At 45.6% G+C, this 22,196-nt stretch overlaps 1 protein-coding gene across 1 annotated transcript in view; it reads left to right on the forward strand.

Moving 5' to 3' along the window:
• LOC118573013 (aldehyde oxidase 2) overlaps positions 1-22,196 on the forward strand; it is a 115,343-nt gene that overhangs the window by 41,498 nt on the left and 51,649 nt on the right. The window contains exons 19-26 of the mRNA XM_036172995.1: positions 1,041-1,163; positions 7,016-7,112; positions 7,538-7,662; positions 9,086-9,219; positions 12,331-12,418; positions 14,837-14,923; positions 15,043-15,234; positions 18,142-18,369. Of these exons, the coding sequence (XP_036028888.1) occupies positions 1,041-1,163; positions 7,016-7,112; positions 7,538-7,662; positions 9,086-9,219; positions 12,331-12,418; positions 14,837-14,923; positions 15,043-15,234; positions 18,142-18,369 (1,074 nt within the window). The remainder of the gene's footprint in view (positions 1-1,040; positions 1,164-7,015; positions 7,113-7,537; positions 7,663-9,085; positions 9,220-12,330; positions 12,419-14,836; positions 14,924-15,042; positions 15,235-18,141; positions 18,370-22,196) is intronic.

A 22,196-nucleotide genomic window follows, 5' to 3' on the forward strand; every position in this document is an offset into this window, starting at 1 on the left:
AGCTGAGCCCAGGCCACGATGTCAGCAGGTCTGGCTTCCTCTGCAGAATCTTTCCTGCTTGCTGATAGCTGCCTTCTCCTCCTCTTCATTTTACCTTTTCTCTGCTCACTCTTCCCTCTCTCACAGTCTCAACAGTCATACTGTACAGAGGCTCCACCCTTATGGCCTCTGTGAAGGTCCTGTTGCCAAATGCAATCTCACAGGTCTTCAGCATAGTAAGGGGTTGGGTCGTTCAGTCAGCTCACAACAGGGGCCACACACTTACACATTAATCTCTTTGTTTGTTTGTTTGTTTGTTTTTTGTTTTTTGAGACAGGGTTTCTCTGTGTAGCTTTGGAGCCTGTCCTGGAACTCGCTCTGTAGACCAGGCTGGCCTTGAACTCACAGAGATCTGCCTGGCTCTGCCTCCCGAGTGCTGGGATTAAAGGCGTGTGCCACCACCACCCGGCTTTCTTTCTCTTTCTTTTTTGACATTAATCTCTTAAACACGATAAAGGTTGTGTGTAAACACAACACAGCAGGGGACTGGGCTGGTCCATGTCACAGTCAATCTCTGGAACTTACACTCTCTGAGCACAGTGGCCAGGAAGTGAAACTGTACAATACATACTTTTCGTGTGTGGTGCTGAAGGTCTAACCAGAGGTGTCACACATGCTAGGCAAGGGCTGTACCACTGCATACAATGCAAGACCTTTTTTTTCTTACTATTATTTTCAAATGTTTACCCAAGCACATGTGACCCCAGTATGGCTAACAATGACATCTAAGACACCAGCCACTAATGAGGTTGGGCTTGGCTTCTGTTCTATTTGCTTTAAAGTTATTTAAATTAGTTCACGTATCATGATGGTGTGGAGTATGGAAGGCATGGAGGTCACATGTGGAGGTCAGGGGACAACTTTACAGAGTTGTTTCTCTCCACCTATCTCTATATGGGTTACAGGGATTGAACTCAGGTCCCCAGGCTTGTACAGGAAGCATTATGACATAAAGAACCTTCGCCCTGGTCCTCTATCTGTTTTATATATGCACTTTACAGGTGCTCTGCGTGGGCCAGATCATCTGTGCTGTGGTCGCAGAGACTGATGTTCAGGCAAAACGAGCCACTGAAAAGATGAAAATCACCTACGAGGATCTGAACCCTGTGATTTTCACCATCGAGGTAAGCAAGGCCAGTCAGTCTCCCTCTGAAACTGTAAAGTGGGGCTGGAGAGATGGCTCAGTGGTTAAGAGCACAGAAGACCCAGGGTTCTATTCCCAGCATCCACGTGATGGCTCACAACCATCTGTAACTCCAGTTCCAGGGGAACTGACACTGGCTTCTGGCCTCTGCAGACATCAGGTGCATGTGTAGTGCATAGACACACATGCAGGCAAACACTCATACTTGTAAAATAAAGATAAAGCATCTTTGTAAGTGTCTGAATATTAGAAGACTAACTCAGAACCTTATTTCCCTCTTTGGCATCTGCTGGTTCTGGAAAAATCATGTTGCTCTGGAAGATATTACTTGTATGAGTTGAAATTATCTTTGGCTCTAAGAAACAGAAAAAACAATCAGAATAGATGTTTCTCTCTCACATTCAAAAGCCTAGAAGTAGCCAGGCCTAGTGGGAGAGTCCTGTGATTCGGGCTGGGTGGCCTGCTGAGGCAGATGAATCATACCTAAGCAACTTAGTGTGACCGTGACTCAAAACAAACTATCAGAGAGATGGGTGTATAGCCCAGGGAACTCAGTGGTGAACATTCACCTACCGACAAAGGACAAGAAAAACACACTAGCCTGTTGTGGTGGCACACGCCGGTAGGATTTGCTGAAGGAGGCCGAGGCAGGAGGATCACGAGTTCGAGGCCAGCCTGGGCTACACGTTTATTTTAAAAAAATAAAATAAAATTTAATCAAGAGAAAAAAAAAGAAAAGAAAAAGAGAAAAGCACTAGCTGTGATCAGTCCGAGGCTTATATGGTATGTAGTCTGTTTATGTTTGTTTATATGGTATGTTTTGTGCCGATATAACAGAATCCCTGACACTGGGTAATTTATAATAAACAGGAATTTATTTTCCACGATTCTGGTGTCTGGGAAGGTCCAAAACTGAAGGGCCTTACCTAACACTGCATGATTCCCAAAGGTAGAAAAGGAAGAGAGTAAGAAAGAGAGAGAGGGCTGGAGAGATGGCCCAGTGGTTAAGAGCACCGACTGCTCTCCCAGAAGTCCTGAGTTCAATTCCCAGAAACCACACTGTGGCTCACAACCACTTGTAATGAGATCTGGTGCCCTCTTCTGTCCTGTAGGGACACATGCAGGCAGAATACTGTGTGCATAACAAATAAATAAATCTTAAAAAAGAAAAAAAAGAAAGAGAGAGAAACTCACTTTTACAACAAAGTTATTCCACTATGGTTATTACAATAACCCATCCACGAGAACAGAGTTCCCGTGTCCTAATCACCCCTAAAGGCCCCACCTCTCAAGTCTGCTGCCCTGGGAGTTAGGTGAGGACACAAGCCATAGCTTTTGAACTGTGAGTCACAAATCCAGATCCTTCTGTCCAGTCTCTCTGTAACACATAGCTTCCATTCTGTAGGTCACAGGTTCTTCTAAAACAGCTACTGAAGCTTTGCCCATTAAATCCACATTCCAGACAGCGAAAGCATGAATGAGAACAGGTACCCCTAATGCCTTTAAGAACATTTCCCAGACAGGACATAGAGGCATATGTCTTTGATCCCAGCACTTGGGCAGCAGAGGTAGGCAGATCTCTCTGTGAGGTAGAGATCAGCCTGGTCTGCATGGTAAGTTCCATGAGAGCCAGGGCTACAAAGAGAAACACTGTCTCAAAAAACGATAAAGTAAAAATACAAAGTATCGTTTTCCAGTCCTTACAGGGAAGTGTGTACTTTGCACATACCTTACTGTTTCATTGGCTAAAAGTCCAGCATCTGCCATACCTAAGACCGAGAGAGCTAGGAAGCACAATTTATCCAGACGGCTTGTTTATCTACCAAAGATGTGGGACCCTGTTTCTTGAGGAAGGTGATGAGAGTGGATATGGGAACAATAGTGTAATGAGAATTTCAGGATGGAATTTCTGAATTTCCCAATTTCTGGTTCTTAGTGATGGGATTTAAGTTATGTTTCTGAAGACAATGACAGAGTGAGAACATAGAACGTTCAAGTGTGGACTGATGGGTTAATTGTGCCATTACTTTAACAAACACCTGAGATAAACACCTTATAGAGATGGATGGACTCTTTCTGCTCACGGTTTTAGAAGTTTCAATTCATGCTTTGTCAGGCAATACATTGTAATGGCCGCACATAGGTGAGCAAAAGCACTCACCTCGTATCTAGGACTGGAAAAGGTGGAAAGGAAGAGACCAGGTGCCACAGTCAGCTTTGAGGGCATGTGTCCAATAACCTAAAGCCTTCTAGGAGTCCTCATTTGTTAAGGGTTCCACCATTCTTGTTCTGGGACCAAGCTAGGGAGGAGTGCCAGGCTGGGGCCTGAGCCTCTGACTCCACACAGACCCAAACTTCAGCAGCGAGGACTCGCAGTCTCCAACTCGGTGACAGCCAGATCCAGAGACATCAGGTTGAGGGGAAACAGCATATTTCTGGGCTTGCAATATACCAGTTGATGTGCAGAGGCCCTGGGGAGCCATGGGGACAGCTTTAATGTGCCTGAGTGGTACCAGTCTCTCAATGTGCAGAGTTAAGAAACCATAGTTCTTAGTCTCTCTACAGCAAACCAGCTCTGCTCCAGTTCCCATTTGCCAAGTCTGCAAGGAGTACAGGCTTTCCTGGCTTGCTCTCCTTCCTTGACTTGCACTAGAATCCTAACGTGAGTTTGTTTTTGTGGTTGTTGCTTTATTTCCACTGAACTCCCCTTTCCTGAAGGGGTAAATGGCATCCAGAGGATACCCCCATGACCACCGATCCTAGGACTCAGAATATTTAGAGATCTAAAGTTTCCTCAGAATGTCTAGAGTGAGCAAATAATTCTTTTATGACCAAGGGCAGGATACAAAAGTCATATATGCCGATAGTAATTCACTCATCTATGCATTAACCTATTTACATGAATATTGATATAAATATGTATTGTATATTATGTGTGTTGTGTATATGATATATGATATACATCATAAAAACTTATATAAAATATATTTGTAAGAGAGACAGTGTAGCATACAGGTACTAGATCTTAGACAAGGAACTTATGTCTGTGTACCACAGTTTCCTCACCTGTTAAAGGGGAGTAATGATATGCACCTCATAAGAGTAAATAAGTTCATGAATGTAAGACAAAACAGTCTCACAGTGCTCACTCCATATAGCACATCTCATCAGAAGGGTGAGAGTCTTTTGACACACTTACATCATGGCAATAAACATTTCCATGTTTGCCACTGTGACTGGTTGAGGTCAAAGGATGCGCTGGATACTTTTATGTTAACTTGATACAAGCTAGAGTCATTGGAGAGGAGAGAACCTCAATTGAGAAAATACCTCCCCCTGTCCTTTCCTGCACAGAAACAGGGGAGGGGTGGACCGAGGGGATGGGAGTGGAAGGGGTGGGAAGAAGGAACTGGAAGGAGAGGAGGGAGGGAAAGCTGTGGTTGGGATGTAGAATGAATAAATAAATAAATTGAAAAAAAGAAGAAAAAATAAAAGAAAATGCCTCCATAAAATCAGGCTGCAGGAAGCCTGTAGGACATTTTCTTAATAAGTGACCGATGGGCGAGGGTCCAGCCCGTTGTGGGTGGAGCCATCCCTGGGATGGTGGTACTGGGTTCTGTAAGAAAGCAGGCTTGAGCAAGCCATGGGAACAAGCCAGTAAGCAGCACCCCTCCATGGCCTCTGCATCAGTTCCTGTCTCCAGGTTCCTGCCTGCTTGAGTTCCTGTCCTGACTTCCTGTGATGAGGGACAATGGTAGGGAAGTGTAAGCCAAACAATCCCTTTCCTCCCCAACTTGCTTTTGGATCATGGTGTTTGATCACAGCAATAGTGACCCTAACTAAGACAAAGTGTTAATTAAGAAATTAAAAATTGCCTGGCCGTGGTGACACAAGCCTTTAATCCCAGCACTTGGGAGGCAGAAGTAGGCAGATCTTTGTGAGTTCAAGGTCAGCCTAGTCTACAGAGTGAGTTCTAGGACAGCCAATGCTACACAGAGAAACCCTGTCTTGAAAAACAAAACAAAACAGAACAAAAAAAGGAATAATCTCAAATGTGGTATTTATTTTCCGTTGCTTTAAGAAGTCAGGTAGCTGTCACTAGGAAAGATGGCTTTTTGTTTGCAGAACACAGGGCCCTGTGTACACTAAGCCAGTACTCTGTCACTGAGTCATGTCCCCAACCCTGGGGCAAGATGTTTCTAGAACATGCTACCTCTCTCACATATTTGCAGCCTGGCTTTGAGAGTTACTTTTTCCTCTCTGAGCCCCAATTCTTCATCTTAAAAATGGAGGTAATAATAGAATTATGCAAGAATATATATGCATGCATAGATGCTGCTATTGTGTAGTGTTTGTGTTGTGTGTGACACTCTTTCTGGGAAAACATGAGCAGATAACTACTCACCTCAGATAGGGAACTAATGATGTCAGAGTGAAATAATGATATCATGCGGAGTCCAACTCTGTAAAGCAACGAATTTTAGGGGTTACTCACAGGCAGAGGAGGGGTGGTTCCTAGGAGCACCAGGAACAACTCAAAGGCAGCTGCCTCACAAAAAGCCCTCCCTAGCATGAGTGGTGGCTCACAAAAGCTGGTCAGTTTCAGGGACTTCCTGAAACTTCTGTTACTTCCTTTCTGAGCCTTTTTTTTTTTTTTTAATGTGTATAGGTGTTATGTCTGAATGTCTGTGCACCACTTGTGTGCCCAGGGAGCCAAAAGAGGGTATGAAATGGAATTAAATGGTTGTGAGCCACCATGTGGGTGCTGAAAATTAAACCCAGATCCCCCGGAAAAGCAGCCAGTGCTCTTAACTGCTGAGCCATCTCTCCAGCCACTACTACTCTTTTGTTTGGTTTTGTTTGTTTTGTATTATGTATTTTGTTTTGAGATAGGGTATATATAGCTGTAGAGCTCTGGCTGTCCTGGAACTATGTAGAGCAGGCTGACCTCAAACTCACAGAGATCCACCTGCCTCTGCCTCTCAGTGCTGGGATTAAAAGCGTGTACCACTATGTCCCACAAACTTCTTAAATCTTCTTGTTTGTTTGTTTGTTTTTGTTTTTGCTTTTCGAGACAGGGTTTCTTTGTATAGCTTTGCACCTTTCCTGAAACTCACTCTAGCCCAGGCTGGCCTCGAACTCACAGAGATCCACCTGGCTCTGCCTCCCAAGTGCTGGGATCAAAGGTGTGCGCCACCACTGCCTGGCAACTTCTTGAGTCTTAATAAGCCTCTCTTCAGAGTGTCCCAAGCTTCCCTGTAGTGTGGCATGTATCAGCTCAGAGGAAACTGCTATGCAACAGTATGTCACAAAGCAAACACTCGATCAAAAGTAGCTGCACTCCCTATCACCATTAATAAGAAAGAAAGGCTGCAGACTCTAAGGCTTTTGGAGTCCAAGACAGGCATCATTCTGAGGTGCAGACGGACATATTGGGCCTGCAGTGTTAGAAAGGATCAACTGTGCTGTGTCAGGCCATAGAACCAAAGAGCAGAATGGCTGCCATGTGGGAGTCAGTTCACGCTAAAGTCAGAAAACAGGTGTGGGGGAAGAAGAGAAGGAGGGGGAAGAACAGAAGTCTAGAAAGGCCCTGTTGAAATATGTCAATGATGACATGGTTGTCTTGCCCCTATCAGAGTGTGAGGACCCGTGTCCTCTCCCTCAACACAGCCTCAGCTTTCTCAAAATCCTGAGGGAAGAAGAGGTTCATGCAAGTAGCTACCTAAGTATCTAATAACACTTTTTTCCTTGGAGAGACATGACAAAGGAGAGCTCAGAGCCGGCAGCAAAAAGAAAGGATGACTAGCTTTGTGGTTTTGTCCTTTTACATAGGATGCCATAAAACACAATTCGTTCCTGTGCCCTGAAAAGAAGCTTGAGCAAGGAAACATCGAGGAGGCATTTGAAAACGTGGATCAGATAGTTGAAGGTAAACAGTTCGGAAGAATTCCTGGACTCCATTCGGAACCAGCGTCGAGGGCATATGATTTCCCCTTGGGAGGCTTACTCTGAAGTCCTGGAGCCTCCCCAAACTTACACTCCTTCCCAAAGCCTCTGTGCATCCATGCACTGGTGTGTCTATGTTGTGTTGGAGGCGAGAAGTCAATAACAGAATAAGTAGAAGAAAATTCCTAAAATTTGGTTCGTCAAGGGCGGAGTAAGAAGCTAGAACTTTGAACTTTCAGAACTATGGTCTCTGAGACAGGTCCCTTGATTGTTACAAGGCAAAGGTTCCTTAGTGGGTGATGTTGCAGGGTGGGCAGTCCATATCCCACTTCATTAAAAAACACCCCATGATGGCAGCTTCCAACCAACACACACCTCCACGCATGTTCCTGCACTTGCCCTTCACAGGAGAGGTCCATGTTGGAGGGCAAGAACATTTCTACATGGAAACACAGAGAGTGCTCGTTATTCCAAAGACAGAAGACAAAGAACTGGACATGTATGTGTCCACGCAGGATCCAGCCCACGTGCAGGTAAGGTCCAACAGGGCTCCGCCATCATCTTCCTCCCTCCATCATGGCGGTCAGTCTCCATAGCGCAGGTGGCAGCCACTTCACTGACAGGAAGTTAGCGTCTAAACGTTGGATATCTGTAATGCAGCTGAGACCCCAGAACCATTTTAATTTTTTTCCTGTTCTTATCAACAATAAAAGAACAATCCTGATCACGTTTTCTTTTTTTATTTATTTTTCCTACTCTTTGAGAATTTCATGCATATATATAACCTATTTTGATCATATTCATCCATCACTCCTCTCCAACTTACCCCAGACCCTCATCACATCCCTTCTAAGTCCCACTGGAACATGGGCAGTGAGTTGCCACATCCTCAAAGAAAGATGGCTCTCCTCCAGAAATGTCAGCTAGAGGTAGGGTCTCATGATCCCCTCCCCAGTCTCTGCTGGGACTGTGACAGGATTGATGTTGTAAAATTGTGAGTTACAGTGGTAACTCACAGCCACTGTATTCATGACTTCACCACCTATATTATGTCCAGAAGACATAAAATGGGGGCGGGAGGGTGCAGAGTTGAGACAGGGTTTCTCTGTGTAGCCCTGGCTGTCCTGGAACTCTCTCTGTAGACCAGGCTGGCCTCACACTCAGATATCTGCCTGCCTCTGCCGCCCGAGTGCTGGGATTAAAGGCATATCCCACTGCCCAGCCATATTCTTATTGAAAAAGAGTCTCCTGTATTCCAGGATATCCTTGAACTCACTAAGTAGCCAAAGTTGACCTTCAACTTCTGAACACCCTGCCTCTACATCTGAGTGTTAGAATTATATGCATTCATTATCATACAGGACTTATGGGGATCAAACTCAGGTCTTCATGAGTACTAGGCAAGTTACACCTCCAGTCCAAGTGCCATCACTTTGAATTAAAACACTAAATTTATTTGCATTGGGCTTAGTTGAACTCTGATTGGATGGCATCACTAAATTTTTCCTATGCTCCATTTTATCCTCTAAAATGATCGTTATAGATGATTTAAGAGTCAAGACATCATTTTAGACCACAGTTTACTTTCCCAGACAGAAAATGGTCTACAGAGTGAGTTCCAGGACAGCCAGGGCTATGCAGAGAAACCTTGTCTTAAAAAAACACACACACAGGGATGAGGCTTTAGCTCAGTGGTAGAGCAGCTTGCCTAGCAATCACAAGGCCCTGGGTTCGGTCCTCAGCTCCAGCAAAAAAAAAAAAAAAAGCACACACACACACACAAAAAGGAGAAGAAAAAATGAGTGGGCTCTGCCATCTCCACTCTCTACTGTAGTAAGAGAGTGTACTGTGAGTGGGCTCTGCTGCACAGTTATAGTTCAGGAAACAAAACACTTCGTTTTTGTTTTTTTGTTTTTTATTTTTTTAACTCTGTTTAAACCTCATTGTCTCTCACAGAAAACAGTATCTTCTACCTTAAAAATCCCCAGCAACAAGATCACCTGCCACGTGAAACGAGTGGGCGGGGGTTTTGGAGGAAAGGTGGGGAAGCCAGCTGTGTTCGGGGCGATTGCTGCAGTGGGGGCCGTCAAGTAAGTCTGCCTTGAGAGCCGGAAGTGTGGGAGAGGCTGAGCTCAGAGGAAATTGGTGGCCTGGTAAATCAATTCTGGCTGCAGTCAGAGCCACCCGTTGGTCCCTGGGCAATTCAGCCCCTCCCCCATCCCCTCCCCCCCCCCCCCATTTCTTTATAACACATAGATATTTCACACCTGCCCTACCACCCTTTTTGGTTTTGCAAAAGTCAGCTGCACTTCAATGACCATGGAGCAGTGGGGTAGTGGGTTGACTGCTTCCAGAACTGCGGGCCCCGTCCCTGAGCTTTGGGGAAGATGAATTGTTTAGATGTGCAGTGTGGTACCCTTCCCAAGTTCATGGCTGCCCCCTAGATCTCTTTGCTACTTCCAGAGCAGAGTAGAGTGGCGTTAGGGAAGGAAGGCTCTTCACCCTCCACCAGCTCCATGGGCTGTCTTGGTGGACAGGTGGTCTTTGGGTTGATCTCAGGGAAGTCACCTCTTTGCTGTCCGTGGCTCAGCGTTCAAGTTTAGCTGGCATTGACAGTGCGGGTCCTTGTTCCTTGTCTTTGACTGGATTTGTTGTCAGAGAAGGAGCAGGATGGGGGAGAAGTGAGAAGGAACAGGAGCGGGCAGAAGGGAGGAGAAGGAGCAGGAGGGGGGAGAAGGGAGGAGAAGGAGCAGGAGGGGGGAGAAAGAAAGGAGGGAGAAGAAAGGGAAAAGGAAAAGGAGATGCTGTTTACTATTCTGTCTGAGTTCCAATCGGTCTACAGAGTCTCAGCGCCCTGCTTCCTTTGACAGCCTCTGTGCAGCTCAGAGAAAAATCCTGTACACTGGGCTGTGTGTCTTCATCCCTAGTGCAGGGTGGAGAGAAGCGAGGCTGAAGTTTCACAGCCACGTCTGTCCTCTGTCACAGCCAGCAGTAAGCAGCTCTTACACTCACAACAGACCTTGTGGCTTCTGCCTCTCAAGCATGGCCACACACAGCCACCAAGTGGAGCATCCATATCCCAATGCCTAGGCTAGCCGCTATGAGCCCTGGCACCAGTATATTCCAAAGCTGGCCCCTTGACCCCACTGTGCAGCCCTGTGGGGAACCAATGCCTCAAGATGCACCCTGCCTTCGCACACAGCAGTCATGCATTAAGTTACCTGACAACAGTGTCCCAGATCTCCTGAGAGCAGGGGTCCCCTGGGGTCATAGAAATCCCTGCCTCAAAAACACACAAATTTTTTAATTTTTTAAAGAAAGAAATTCCACTAAATCCCAGGCATTCTGAATCAGAATTAACAGGGAATGAGTCTTGAAGCTGTACATTTACCTAATGTTTTTCTATTGACATTAGCATTGCATTTACCCATTGACACAATCCCCGTTATTACTAATAGAAGACATGCAGAACAGCTGGATCTAGGTGAAAGTCAAGTTTGAAGCCATAGGGACAGAACATAGCCAGAATGTGACACTAATCCCTTTACCTCTAAACACTGAGTTGCAAGCATAGAGACAATAGTAATTTAGTTGGGCGATGACTTACATCATGCCTAGAAGATTTTGTGCAGATTAATAGAGCCATGTGTGATGGATGGATGGATGGATGGATGGATGGATGGATGGATGGAGAATTGAATAAGTGGGACAAATGGATGGGAGGGTGGAAGGTGGATGAATGGGTTTTACTATCAAAGACTATGGGGGTCTGGCCCCTAAATAGCTTTTTCCCAAGGTCCATGGAAGAATGCAACAACCAGCTGAGGATCTAATTTTAGCTATAATCAAATGAATCTGAGCACACCAAGCTCTTTAGTTCATTCACTTGATTCTTCTAGGTCCGTTCCATCTACACAGCTTCATTTCTGTTCTCATACTTAGCTCCTCTCGGTCCCTTCTTCTATTGTTCTCGTTGTTCTTAGTTCTTTCCGTCTTTGTCCCCCTAGTCTCTGAAGTTTCCAGTTTATAGACCCACACAGTCAGCAATTCTCTGGCCAAAGAAGGGTCACAAGGCTTGAATTCTATCAGGGTCGTAAAGGCAGATGAGAGTTTACACCAGGCAGTGACTGTCAGGCTTTCTTTAGGACTCGAGGAGGAACTCTTAAAGGGAAAAGGTCAAATGAGAAGGAGAGAGACCTAGACTCAATTAGGGAAAATTCAAGAGAAAGGAGTGGGGGGATCCATATGTAATACTGTATTCCTAAGTGTGGTTAGATAATAAGCTGATGAAAGTAAAAGGAGTTAGGAATTTGTTGGTTCAAGGTTAGCTTGGGGCAGCAATTTCCTATCTGCTGGCAGGGGAAAATGTTCTGGGTTACTAGGTAACCTGTGTCACAGCATGTAGCACCTGGTTAGTAAAAGCCCTTTATAACTAGGGATAACATTCGGCTATGGGAAAGAGGAAGAAATTAAGCTTAATTTGCACAAGAAACAAAACTTGGTACCTAGCATCCCCCTGGCCTTGGCGGTTGTCTCAGTGAAAATATTTACCTTATCTCAGGAGCTAGCAGATAGTCTAAACATTTATCTATCTGCAGTCTGTCCTTGGATGTTTGAAAAGCATCTCAGATAAAATACTTTTTGTCCAGAGATGGCCCTGGCCAGATGTTTGCTAATAAAGATAATTACAGAAAGGCAGACTTCTGAGTCTAATGCTAAAAGGGAAAACAAAGGCCTGAAAAACAGGGGTCTTGACTGTGTGACTGTTGTCAACACAGCGGGGGAATGCTATCCAAATACCCCAATAGTATAGGGAAATTGTGTCCAATGGATGATCAACCACACTGTTAGAAGTTCTTGGGAGAAAGAATCAAATGGGAAAGCTACAACAGCACACGGGAAATTCACTGCAGGAAACAGCCGATACATTCAACAGCCAGTATCACCAAGACTCTTGAGTTTTGGCTTCGTCCTCTGGAAGACCCCTTGGCTCCTCCAGGTATTAGCTTTGCTAGTGTCAGCTGAGTTCTGACTTCATATTTGCGTGGCTCGTAGCATATGCCACATGTTGTAAATAGATGTGGGTAGAGAGCGAATTAGGAGTTGAATCAATAGGTGGATAGATGAGCGGCTGACTAGTTAGGTGAGTGGATGGATGGATGGGTGGGATAAATGGAGAATCTACATTTTGTTTTCTGCAGAACTGGCCGTCCCATTCGCCTTGTTCTGGACCGTGAAGATGACATGTTAGTAACCGGGGGAAGGCATCCATTATTTGGAAAATATAAAGTGAGTATTGCATGTGGAATCATTAAAATACCCCCCTTTTGTTTGTGTGGCTTTGTCCTTTTCTATCGTTTTGATTTTGCTGAATTCTAAAAGCACTCGGTATCTAAAATATCAAATGAAGATGGTACATGTTTTGGATACCCGTGACATTTTATGATGAGCTTTTAATTGAGTGTATAATTTTTTTAAAAAAAGGTAATGGTGAAAATAAAATGTTAAATAATGACGAAAAGGCACCGTTTGAGGGACTAGGGTGGTGTCTCAGTAGATAAAGCATTTGCCATGCAAGCCTGAGGGCTGGAGATGGGATCCCCAAGGCCCACATAAAAGCTGAGAGGGTGAGTATAGCATGCATTCTAATTGGTCTTAGTAATAAAAATTGGGAGTCAGGGTTGGGGATTTAGCTCAGTGGTAGAGTGCTTGCCTAGCAAGCGCAAGGCCCTGGGTTCGATCCTCAGCTCTGAAAACAAAACAAAACAAAACAAAAACAGGAGTCAGACATCAGGGTGAAAGCTCAAAGATCGGAGAAGCAGAGCAGCCACTAGAAAGACTTCTCACCTCTAGGAATCCTCAGACTGAAAGGTCCAAACTCCTGTCTCCACCTTGCCTCATCACTTCCTGTTTCCTCCTCCCAAGTGCTGTGATTAAAGGCCTGTGCCACCACTGCCTGGCTTCTAGGTGAGGCTGCCTACCTGTAACCCCAGTGTCCGGGAGGAAAAGACAAGGCATCCCTGAGGCAAGTTGGCTAGATAAGACTAGCCAAATCTGTGAGGTCTGGGTTTTTCAAGAATCCCTGCCTCCATAAATAAACTGAAGTACAATCAAGAAAGATATCTAGGGCTGGAGAGATGGCTCAGAGGTTAAGAGCACTGGCTGCTCTTCCAGAGGTCCTGAGTTCAATTCCCAGCACCCACAAGGTGGCTCACAGCCATCTGTAATGAGATCTGGTGCTTTCTTCTGGTCTGCAGGTGTACATGCAGGCAGAATAATGTATACATAAATAAATATTTTTTTAAAAAAGAGCAAGCAGGAAAAATTAAAAAAAAATAAAAATAAAAATAAAAAGAAAAAATAAAAAGAAAGATATCTAAGCCAGGTGGAGCATGCCTTTAATCCCAACACTTGGGCGGCAGAGGCAGGCAGATCTCTGTGAGTTCAAGGCCAGGCTGGTCTATAGATCGAGTTCCAGGACAGTAATACACAGGAAACTGTGTCTCAAAAAAACAAAGTGAGCCGGGCAGTGGTGGCACACGCCTTTAATACCCAGCACTTGGGAAGCAGAGCCAGGCAGATCTCTGTGAGTTCGAGGCCAACCTGGTCTCCAAAGCAAGTTTCAGGAAAGTCGCAAAGCTACACAGAGAAACCCTGTCTCGAAAAAACAATAAAAAATAAAAAGAAGAGTGAGCTGACATTATCCTTTGGCTTCATACACATGTGTACTCACACATGTGGGCACACATACACATGCCAAAAAAAAAAAACTGTTATACAGAATAAGAATTTATATTTTTTGGTGATTCCTCAAAGACAAAAAAGAAAAAGAAAAGGAAGATGCCCAGACTTCCCAACTATAAGAATAACTCTTTGTAGAGGAACTGTTTAGGAACAATTTAACCATTTCCACTGCAAAATAATCTTTAACAAAAATCCACTAACAGGCGAACTCAAATTCTTCAAATCACACTCACTCCAGTTTTTCTTCAACTTCAGTAGAAACACTGTTAAAATGTTTCCTGTCTAGGAGCTGATACTATTTTTCAGATTTGTGGTTTAGTGCTAAGGTCAGTCCTGTTGTGATATAATGTTACAAAACATGCTTTCTTTAGGAATTGCTTGAGGCAGACACATCTGATTTAGCACCTGGTTTCACCATTGCTTTTGATTACTACATTTCATTACCTATATTGCTATTTGCAAACCACCTAGGCCACCCAGGAAGATGAGACCAGCTCATAAATTCTCCAACCTCTGCTCCCGAAGCTTTCCCGTAACGAGAGATATCATGAGTCATCTCTGTGCCTTCTGGGATCCCAAAGACTTTCCCACAAGGAGAAAACCACAGACTAAATTAGAAAGAAAGCCAGTAGAGAATGGCAGAGAATCTTCCAAGGATGGAAGGAATAAGGAGGATGAGAGCGGCAATTACATTCTGAGAGACAAGAACTTGAGGGTTCCACGCTGAGGGTGGAGCCAGGATTGCCCATTGAAAGGGAAGGACTCCTCCGCAAACCTTGGCTCAAGAAAGGTCTTCTTCAATCAGCCCCTGAAAGACGAGGCCACAGCAGGCGGGGTTCCACACAAGAGCAAACTGGAGGCCGAGTCTGCCCTTGGTCCTCTTCAAAAGGGGACTGAGGGGTGACTCGCACTTGGCAGGTACATTTTAAACAAATCACTAAAACGTCCATCATTTGGTGACAGGTGGGATTCATGAACAGTGGACGAATCAAAGCCCTGGACATCGAGTGTTACGTCAATGGAGGTTGCACATTGGATGACTCAGAGCTGGTATGTGTGTCTGAAACCAACTGTGCTCTTGACAGTGGGTAAGATGTAAAACGTCTGAAGGAGTCTTTATGAAAAGGGGCAGTGGTGTCTAACGTCTGTGGTATCTCCTTTTGCTTTAGGTAACAGAATTTCTTATACTAAAGCTGGAAAATGCATACAAGATCCGCAACCTCAGATTCCGGGGCCGTGCATGCATGACAAATTTACCGTCCAATACAGCCTTTCGTGGGTTTGGCTTCCCACAGGGAACCCTGATAACAGAATCTTGTATCACAGCTGTGGCAGCCAGATGTGGGCTTCCACCAGAAAAGGTAAGATTATAGCCGGGGTCATAACCAAGGCTGCTAAGGAATCAGAGGAGGGAGGGATAAGCTAGTGGCCCCGGTGAACCCTGAATTAACCCTGGCTCAGAATTTGAGATGAGAGCTTCCTTTCTTTTTTTCTGCCTGTGATGTGAACATCATTTATTTATCCTCTCCATTATTGACACATGCTCAGGTTGTTTGTTACCCAGGTTAGGCTGTTAAAATGGTGTTGGGTCTGAAGAGAAGGCACAGTGGTTAAGAGACTTGCTGCTCTTCCGGAGAACCAGAATTCATTTCCCAGCACACACATCAGTGGTTCACAATCACCTGTAACTCCAGCTCCAGGGGATCTTATGCCCTCTTCTGGCCTCCAGGGCCACTGTACTCACAAACTTATACACATGTATAAATAATTTAAAAATAAAATCTTAAAATGAATTTGCACCGAGTGGTGGTGGCACATGCCTGTAATCCCAGCACATGGGAGGCAGAGCCAGGCGGATCTCTGTGAGTTCGAGGCCAGCCTGGTCTACAGAGCTAGTCCAGGACAGTCTCCAAAGCTACAGAGAAACCCTGTCTCAAGAAAACAAAAAATGAATTTGCAATGAATACCCCAGACGTATGTGCTAGGGGTATGGAATATCTTTGTCCTTTTGTGGGGGTCTGTTTATTGAATAAACTCACAGAAATGGAATTGCTGGTTCACTTGAAAGTTTCTTTCAGATGTCCAAAATTTACCACTTGAAAATATAATTCTGTCCAATACACCGGGAGCCCTGGGGGTATAAAGGAATTGGACCGGAGATAGGCTGACTCCAGCACCAACTGATGATGTTGTCTGCTGTGATCTTTCAGTCACATCCCAGTTCCCTCAACCCAGACCCTCTGCTCCAGCAGGACTCTCTATGTCCTGTCTCCTGTACACCTTTGTCCCTAAATTCAGTGAGGACCTCCAGGTTTTCATCTCATTGGTCAAGCGGACCTCCACACCAGAAAACACCTAGTACTATATCAGAAAAATAATAGATTCCATACTAGAAGTCACAAAAATTGCCCATGGGCCAGGCAGCGGTGGGGCACGCCCTTAATCCCAGTCAGCACTCAGAAGGCAGGAGCAGGCAGATCTCTATGAGTTCAAGTCCAGCCTGGTCTACAGAGCAAGTTCCAAGACAGCGAAGATTACACAGAGAAACCCTGTCTCGATAAAAATATAATAATAATAATAATAATAATAATAATAATAATAATAATAATACAAAACAAACCAAAAAAGATGCCCGTGGGTACAAAGGAGGAAGATAATCAGGATGAGGAGGGGGACTAAAAAAAAAAAAATCCTGGAGAAGATGACACTTGAGGTTCACCTTGAGAAAGGTAGATGGAAAGGTAACCCAAGCAAATGGAACAGCATGAACAAAAACAAATGGACCCCCTGTGTCCTAGATTCCTTGGCTAGAAAATGAGAACAAGATGATTTACTTCACAGAGTTCCTGAGGACAAAATAAGTTTAATAAATGTTTACTAAATGTTTATCTTTGTAGGGCCGGGAATGTAGCTCAGTGATAGAGAGTTTACCCAGCATGCAGACAGCCCTGGGTTCCAGCCCCAGAACCACACATTTAAAAAAAAAAATTATTTTGGAATGGGCATCGTCTTAGTGTAGTTTGTTGCTGGTGACGATACAGCAGTTCCTTTACTTCTGTTAGAATAAACTGGAGATAGTGAAAACCTCTCAGGTGTTCCTTCCCTGGGTGCTGAAAATTCCCAGGATATGGAGCAGATGCCGACTAAACACGAATTTTAGAAGATTTAACCATATACTGCATGCAATGCAGTTGGAAGACTTGAAGCCCCGCAATTTGTCATTATCTGTTCTGAGATTTCTTTCTGACAGAATAATCTTCACTTATGACAGTAGAGCCTGGCTTTAACTCACTATTCACCAACTCTGCTCCATCCCCTGAGCCCTGAAGCAGTAAGATGGCTCAGTGAATAAAGGCGATTGCTGCCAAGTTTGACAACCTGAGTTTTATCCCTGGGAATGAAATGGTAGAAGGAGAGAACTGACTCCCATGGGCTGTCTCTGGCTTCCACATATATGCCATGGCATGTACACACGCAGACACAGACACACACACAGACTCACATGGGGGGCAGGGTGGGGAGAGATACAGGATAGATAGATGATAGATAGATAGATAGATAGATAGATAGGGAGAGAGATGGATAGATAGATGATAGATAGATAGATAGATAGATAGATAGATAGATGAGATAGATAGATAGATGAGAGAGGTAGATAGATACATAGAACATAGATACATAGGGAAAGAGAGGTAGATAGATAGCTAGATAGAGGAGAAATAGATAGATAAATAGATAGATAGATAAATAGATAGATAGATAGATAGATAGATAGAACATAGATACATAGGGAAAGAGAGGTAGATAGATAGCTAGATAGAGGAGAGATAGATAGATAGATAGATAGATAGATAGATAGATAGATAGATAGACAGATGGTAGATAGATAGATAGGGAGATAGAGAGATAGAGAGATAGGGAGATAGATAGATAGATAGATAGATAGATAGATAGATAGATAGATAGATAGACAGATAGACAGATAGGCCCAGCCTCCCCAGCCCTTCCATCACATTGCCTTTTAGACTAGTCACTAGCGACTGCACTCCACTCCAGATGGAGAGACCCTGCCCGGTTGGTGCATTAATGTGGAGATCAAAAATAGCCCCCACTACTCTCACAGCTGCACATGCCGTTGGAAAACAAGGTGGGGGGGGGTCTGTCCTCCCCACCAAAGCGTGTGCTTCAGAGGAAAGGCTTTCTAAGCCCCCAGCTGGCAGTCTGTCTGTCTCTCCGCAGGCATTGATGGAATTTCACACTTGTTTCAGATTAGGGAGAAAAACATGTACAAAACAGTGGATAAAACCATCTACAAACAAGCTTTCAGCCCGGAGCCCCTGATAAGGTGCTGGAACCAGTGTCTGGACCAGTCTTCCTTCCACATCAGAAGGACAGAAGTGGAAGAGTTCAACCGGAAGAGCTACTGGAAGAAGAGGGGCATCGCTATCATCCCCATGAAGTTCTCCGTTGGCTTTGCTGCAACGAGCTACCACCAGGTAAAGTTCGCACACAGTGCAGGGTAAACGGCCCTCGCGTCCAACGCAGTCTCGCTCCAGTGTGTGCTGGTGTTCAGGGAATGCCGCATTTCCCAGAGCCCCAGGTCCCTCCCTGCATATACATAAGAGAAATGTCCAGAAGTCCCCTGAGCCCGAAGGGGAAATGTCCTGAGTCCTCCATGTGCCAGTAGGGGAAAGGTCACTATAGTGACAAGCATGGCTCTGCTGGGACCCGGCGCTGGCTCCGGATTCCACGCTATTCAAAAGGGACAAGAACCCATGGTTGTTTGTTTTCCGCTGAGGAAGGGGTGCCCCACATGCAGGAATCCTTGGGATACCTGCCAAGTCTCAGGCAGAGAAGTCATTCCCCTGGTTTCTGATCACCTACCCAGCACTTTAAGGCACCTCCCCAGGAATCTGCTGGCTCTGATGGGAAGAGGGAATGGGGTCCAGAACTGTCCTGGATAAACTGGCAAGAGGAAGAGGCAAATCATCCATCCACGGGCACAAGGGAGGCATCATGGAGACCAGAAAACTCGTTAGAAATCTAAGCATGGCTGCTGCTTACCCATTGCTATCCATCCAGGTGAGAAAACCTAGCAATTGGGAGAGGCTTTGAATATTAGAGTGCTTCATATGCATTCCATCCAAAGCATCCCTCCGTTCATACCCACTACTAACAACAATCTTCTCCCAGCCCCACATCCACACACCACACACACACACACACACACACACACACACACACACACCTGCCCTGTGAAAGGGAGCTCCTCCTAGAAAATAAAAACAGCAATTGATCCAAATCCTTGGTCGACTGAAGTCAGGGGACCCTAAGACACCCTTGGCCTGCCATTTGCTAGGTGTGTGACATTCAAGTTGTGCGGCCTCTCTGAGCTTTGGCTCCCTCAGTTGTAAAATGAGACTAACAGTGACAGTCTCTCAGGATTGATAAGGCCTGGCTGAGAAAATTAATATAGAGCGCTTGGCAAGAGTCCTGGAATAGTCTGGAAGTCAACCAGGGCAACCCTAAGCCCTTCCCAGGAGAGCCCAGACACACCTCCAGGGCTCTTTCTCCCCTGACAGGTAGGATAAGGTGTCCCGACTTCTGGGTCATATCCCTGCCCAGGTCCAGTAGACAGGTACAAAGTTAGTTGTCCCTTCCACCAGCTGGGCCGAATCAACGGCAGAAACACAACAGACCCTAGATAGCGACCAATGTGACTTTTCTCTGTCACCAAATATTGAGTCTTTACCAGACTAACTTGAACAGCAGCTGGGTGACTAATAGATCGACTCAGCCATTGCACTAACTACCCAGAGTTAGCATAGACCCCACAAGTCAAGGATGAAGTCCCACAGACTATACCCATATCTGACACCACCTGCAAATGGTGTACGTGCCCGCTATTCACACTTCTGCCTAAGTGACTGCTAAGTTGAGAGTTTTTTCACTGTCCCCAGTCAGGTGCAATGATTTTCTAGAACAACTCACAGGAAAGCCTTTTTCATTTTATTGTCATTAACCCCTTATACAAATGACATAACTCAGAACCCGCCAATGGAAGAGATGCCCAGGGCAAGACACTAGAGAGGAACAAAGAGCCTGTCTTCTGGGTGTTCACCCCCCACCCCCGGAAGTGCACAGAACTCAGGAAGGGGGGGGGGGCTGGAGCACCCCACCACCACCACCACCACTTACAAACACACATGCACACAGGCTGACCCCTCACCCTAAACCTATCCCGCTCCTCCTGAGGCACCTCCTTAGCAAAGGCTAGCACTTTTCAAGGTTTAGGAAGTACCGTGCCAAGAACGAGAGACAAAACTAAGCCACTAGCTTCTCCAAATGACTCCACAGCTCCTTCGACCATCAGTATGGCCACTTCTCACCTCAACTACAGCCCTCTGCTGGCACCCCTGGGTGCCAGTTTCCAATCTCACCACATTAGAAGTGAGCCAAGTGCTGACTTTTGGTCTCCATCTGACAGGCTCCAGCTTCCCCGCGGAGCTGTAAATTGACGCACCCAAGAACCACTTGGCTAGGCCTGGAAGGTGTCATGCCAGGTCAGCTGATGACTCACAGGGCTGGAACACCTCCTCACAAAGCGGGCCACAGGCTACCGTGAATAACTGCTGTCATTAGCACCATGCACCTCCAAGCTCCCCCACCCCTCCGGGCCATCCCGGGTATCTCCAGACTGGGAGGGGAACACCACCTTTCCGTTCTGTGCAGTCTCTGTGACTCCAACCTGCTCAAAGTTCCCTCTAGGACACAAAGTCGCACAAGGCCACTTGCCCTGCTTGGAGAGACTCAGAGCAGAGCTTGCCATGGCCCCGGGGTGTCCTGTGGTGGCTACAGCAAACTGTCACATGCTGGGCAGCCACTCGAAAAAACAAAATGTATTCCCTCACAGCTCTAGAGGTTGGAAGTTCAAACCCAAGGTGTCAGCAAAGCCACTGTCCCTCCAAGGCCTCCAGGGAGGAATCCTTCCTCGGTTTTTCCAACCTCTGCTGGCTCCTGGCCCTTCTTGGCTTATGGTGGTAAAACTCCACTGGCTGCTTCCAGCTTCACAGCCACTGTCCATGAGGCTGCCCCAGAGCCTTCTGATAAGGACACCAGCCAATGAAACTAGGGTCCACTTCTACTAGTCTGATCATCTTAAATAACTGTATCCACAAAAACTATTTCCAACTAAGGGCACGTTCTGGGGTTCCAGGTGGACATGAATTGGAGAGGCGTGAAGCACTGTTCGACCCAGGACTTGAAAGAGGAAGTATGGAGGAGGTGATGGATCTTCCCAGACAGGGTCAGGTGGTGCAGGGAGTCTTAAGAGAATGGAGACAGGGGAATCTAAATGCTGGACAGAGGTCAAGCACACATGCCAGCAACCTGCCTGCCGTATAGTAAGTAGCACAAGCCCGCAGGCTGCAGCTGACTTCAGGGAGACAGCTGGGAAGCTGTTTTTAGCTTCATTTTAGAATCTTCTTTCTCAGGTTTAGGTGGAAATTTTTGCCCCACATTCTGGCGCCATTTGTAGCTGTTTTCCTGGACCTGCCTGGCCCACGGCCAGACAAATCTCTCTCACCCGCCAGTCCTGCAGCCGCTCAGACCCAAGCATGCCTTTAAGCACTTGAGATACTGAGGCAAGTGGATCTCTGTGAGTTCAAGGCCAGCCTCATCTATTTAAGGAGTTCTAGGACAGCAAAGGCTACATAGAAAGAGGTTCTCAGAAAAAGTAGGGGAGTTCTTTACAGTCAGCTTGTGCGTAGAGCAGAGCTAAGTTCCAATGTCCCATTGGGAAACCTCGCCTCTCTGACCTCCCTGCTTCCAGAGACTGAGATTTCACTGCCTCATTGTGGAGGCTCAAATTACTCAGGACCCAAGAATCTGAGCTTGCTTTACCCAGCAGGGATGCATAAAGGGGTGATTTTACCACAGCCGTGGTTAGCAGGTGTTTGGAAGAATCTACACTTGGCTATGCGGTGTGCTTTGATCTAGCAAGGGGGGGGGGTCTTTTGCCCCACCCCTCAACATTGTTATAAAAAGCCCTTTTGAATAAATGGAAACAGTTATTGGGTATTGACCCAGGCCCTCCCAAAGCTATCCTGTGTTTCTGTCTTTCTCCTCTTCACTATCTTTCTAGTATTTTCTTATCCCTCTCTCCTCCTCATAGGAACCTTTTTAAAAGGTGGGAGCTGGCCTCCCACACCTCATTTCTTTTTCTAAAGTTTAAACAATTATTTTATGAAAAAAATATTTTATGAGTGTTTTGCCTGCATGTACATCTTTGTACCATGTATATGCAATTACCCTTTAAAGCCAA

This window comes from Onychomys torridus, chromosome 23 (genome assembly GCF_903995425.1).
Source record: "Onychomys torridus chromosome 23, mOncTor1.1, whole genome shotgun sequence".
Classification (NCBI taxonomy): Eukaryota; Metazoa; Chordata; class Mammalia; order Rodentia; family Cricetidae; genus Onychomys; species Onychomys torridus.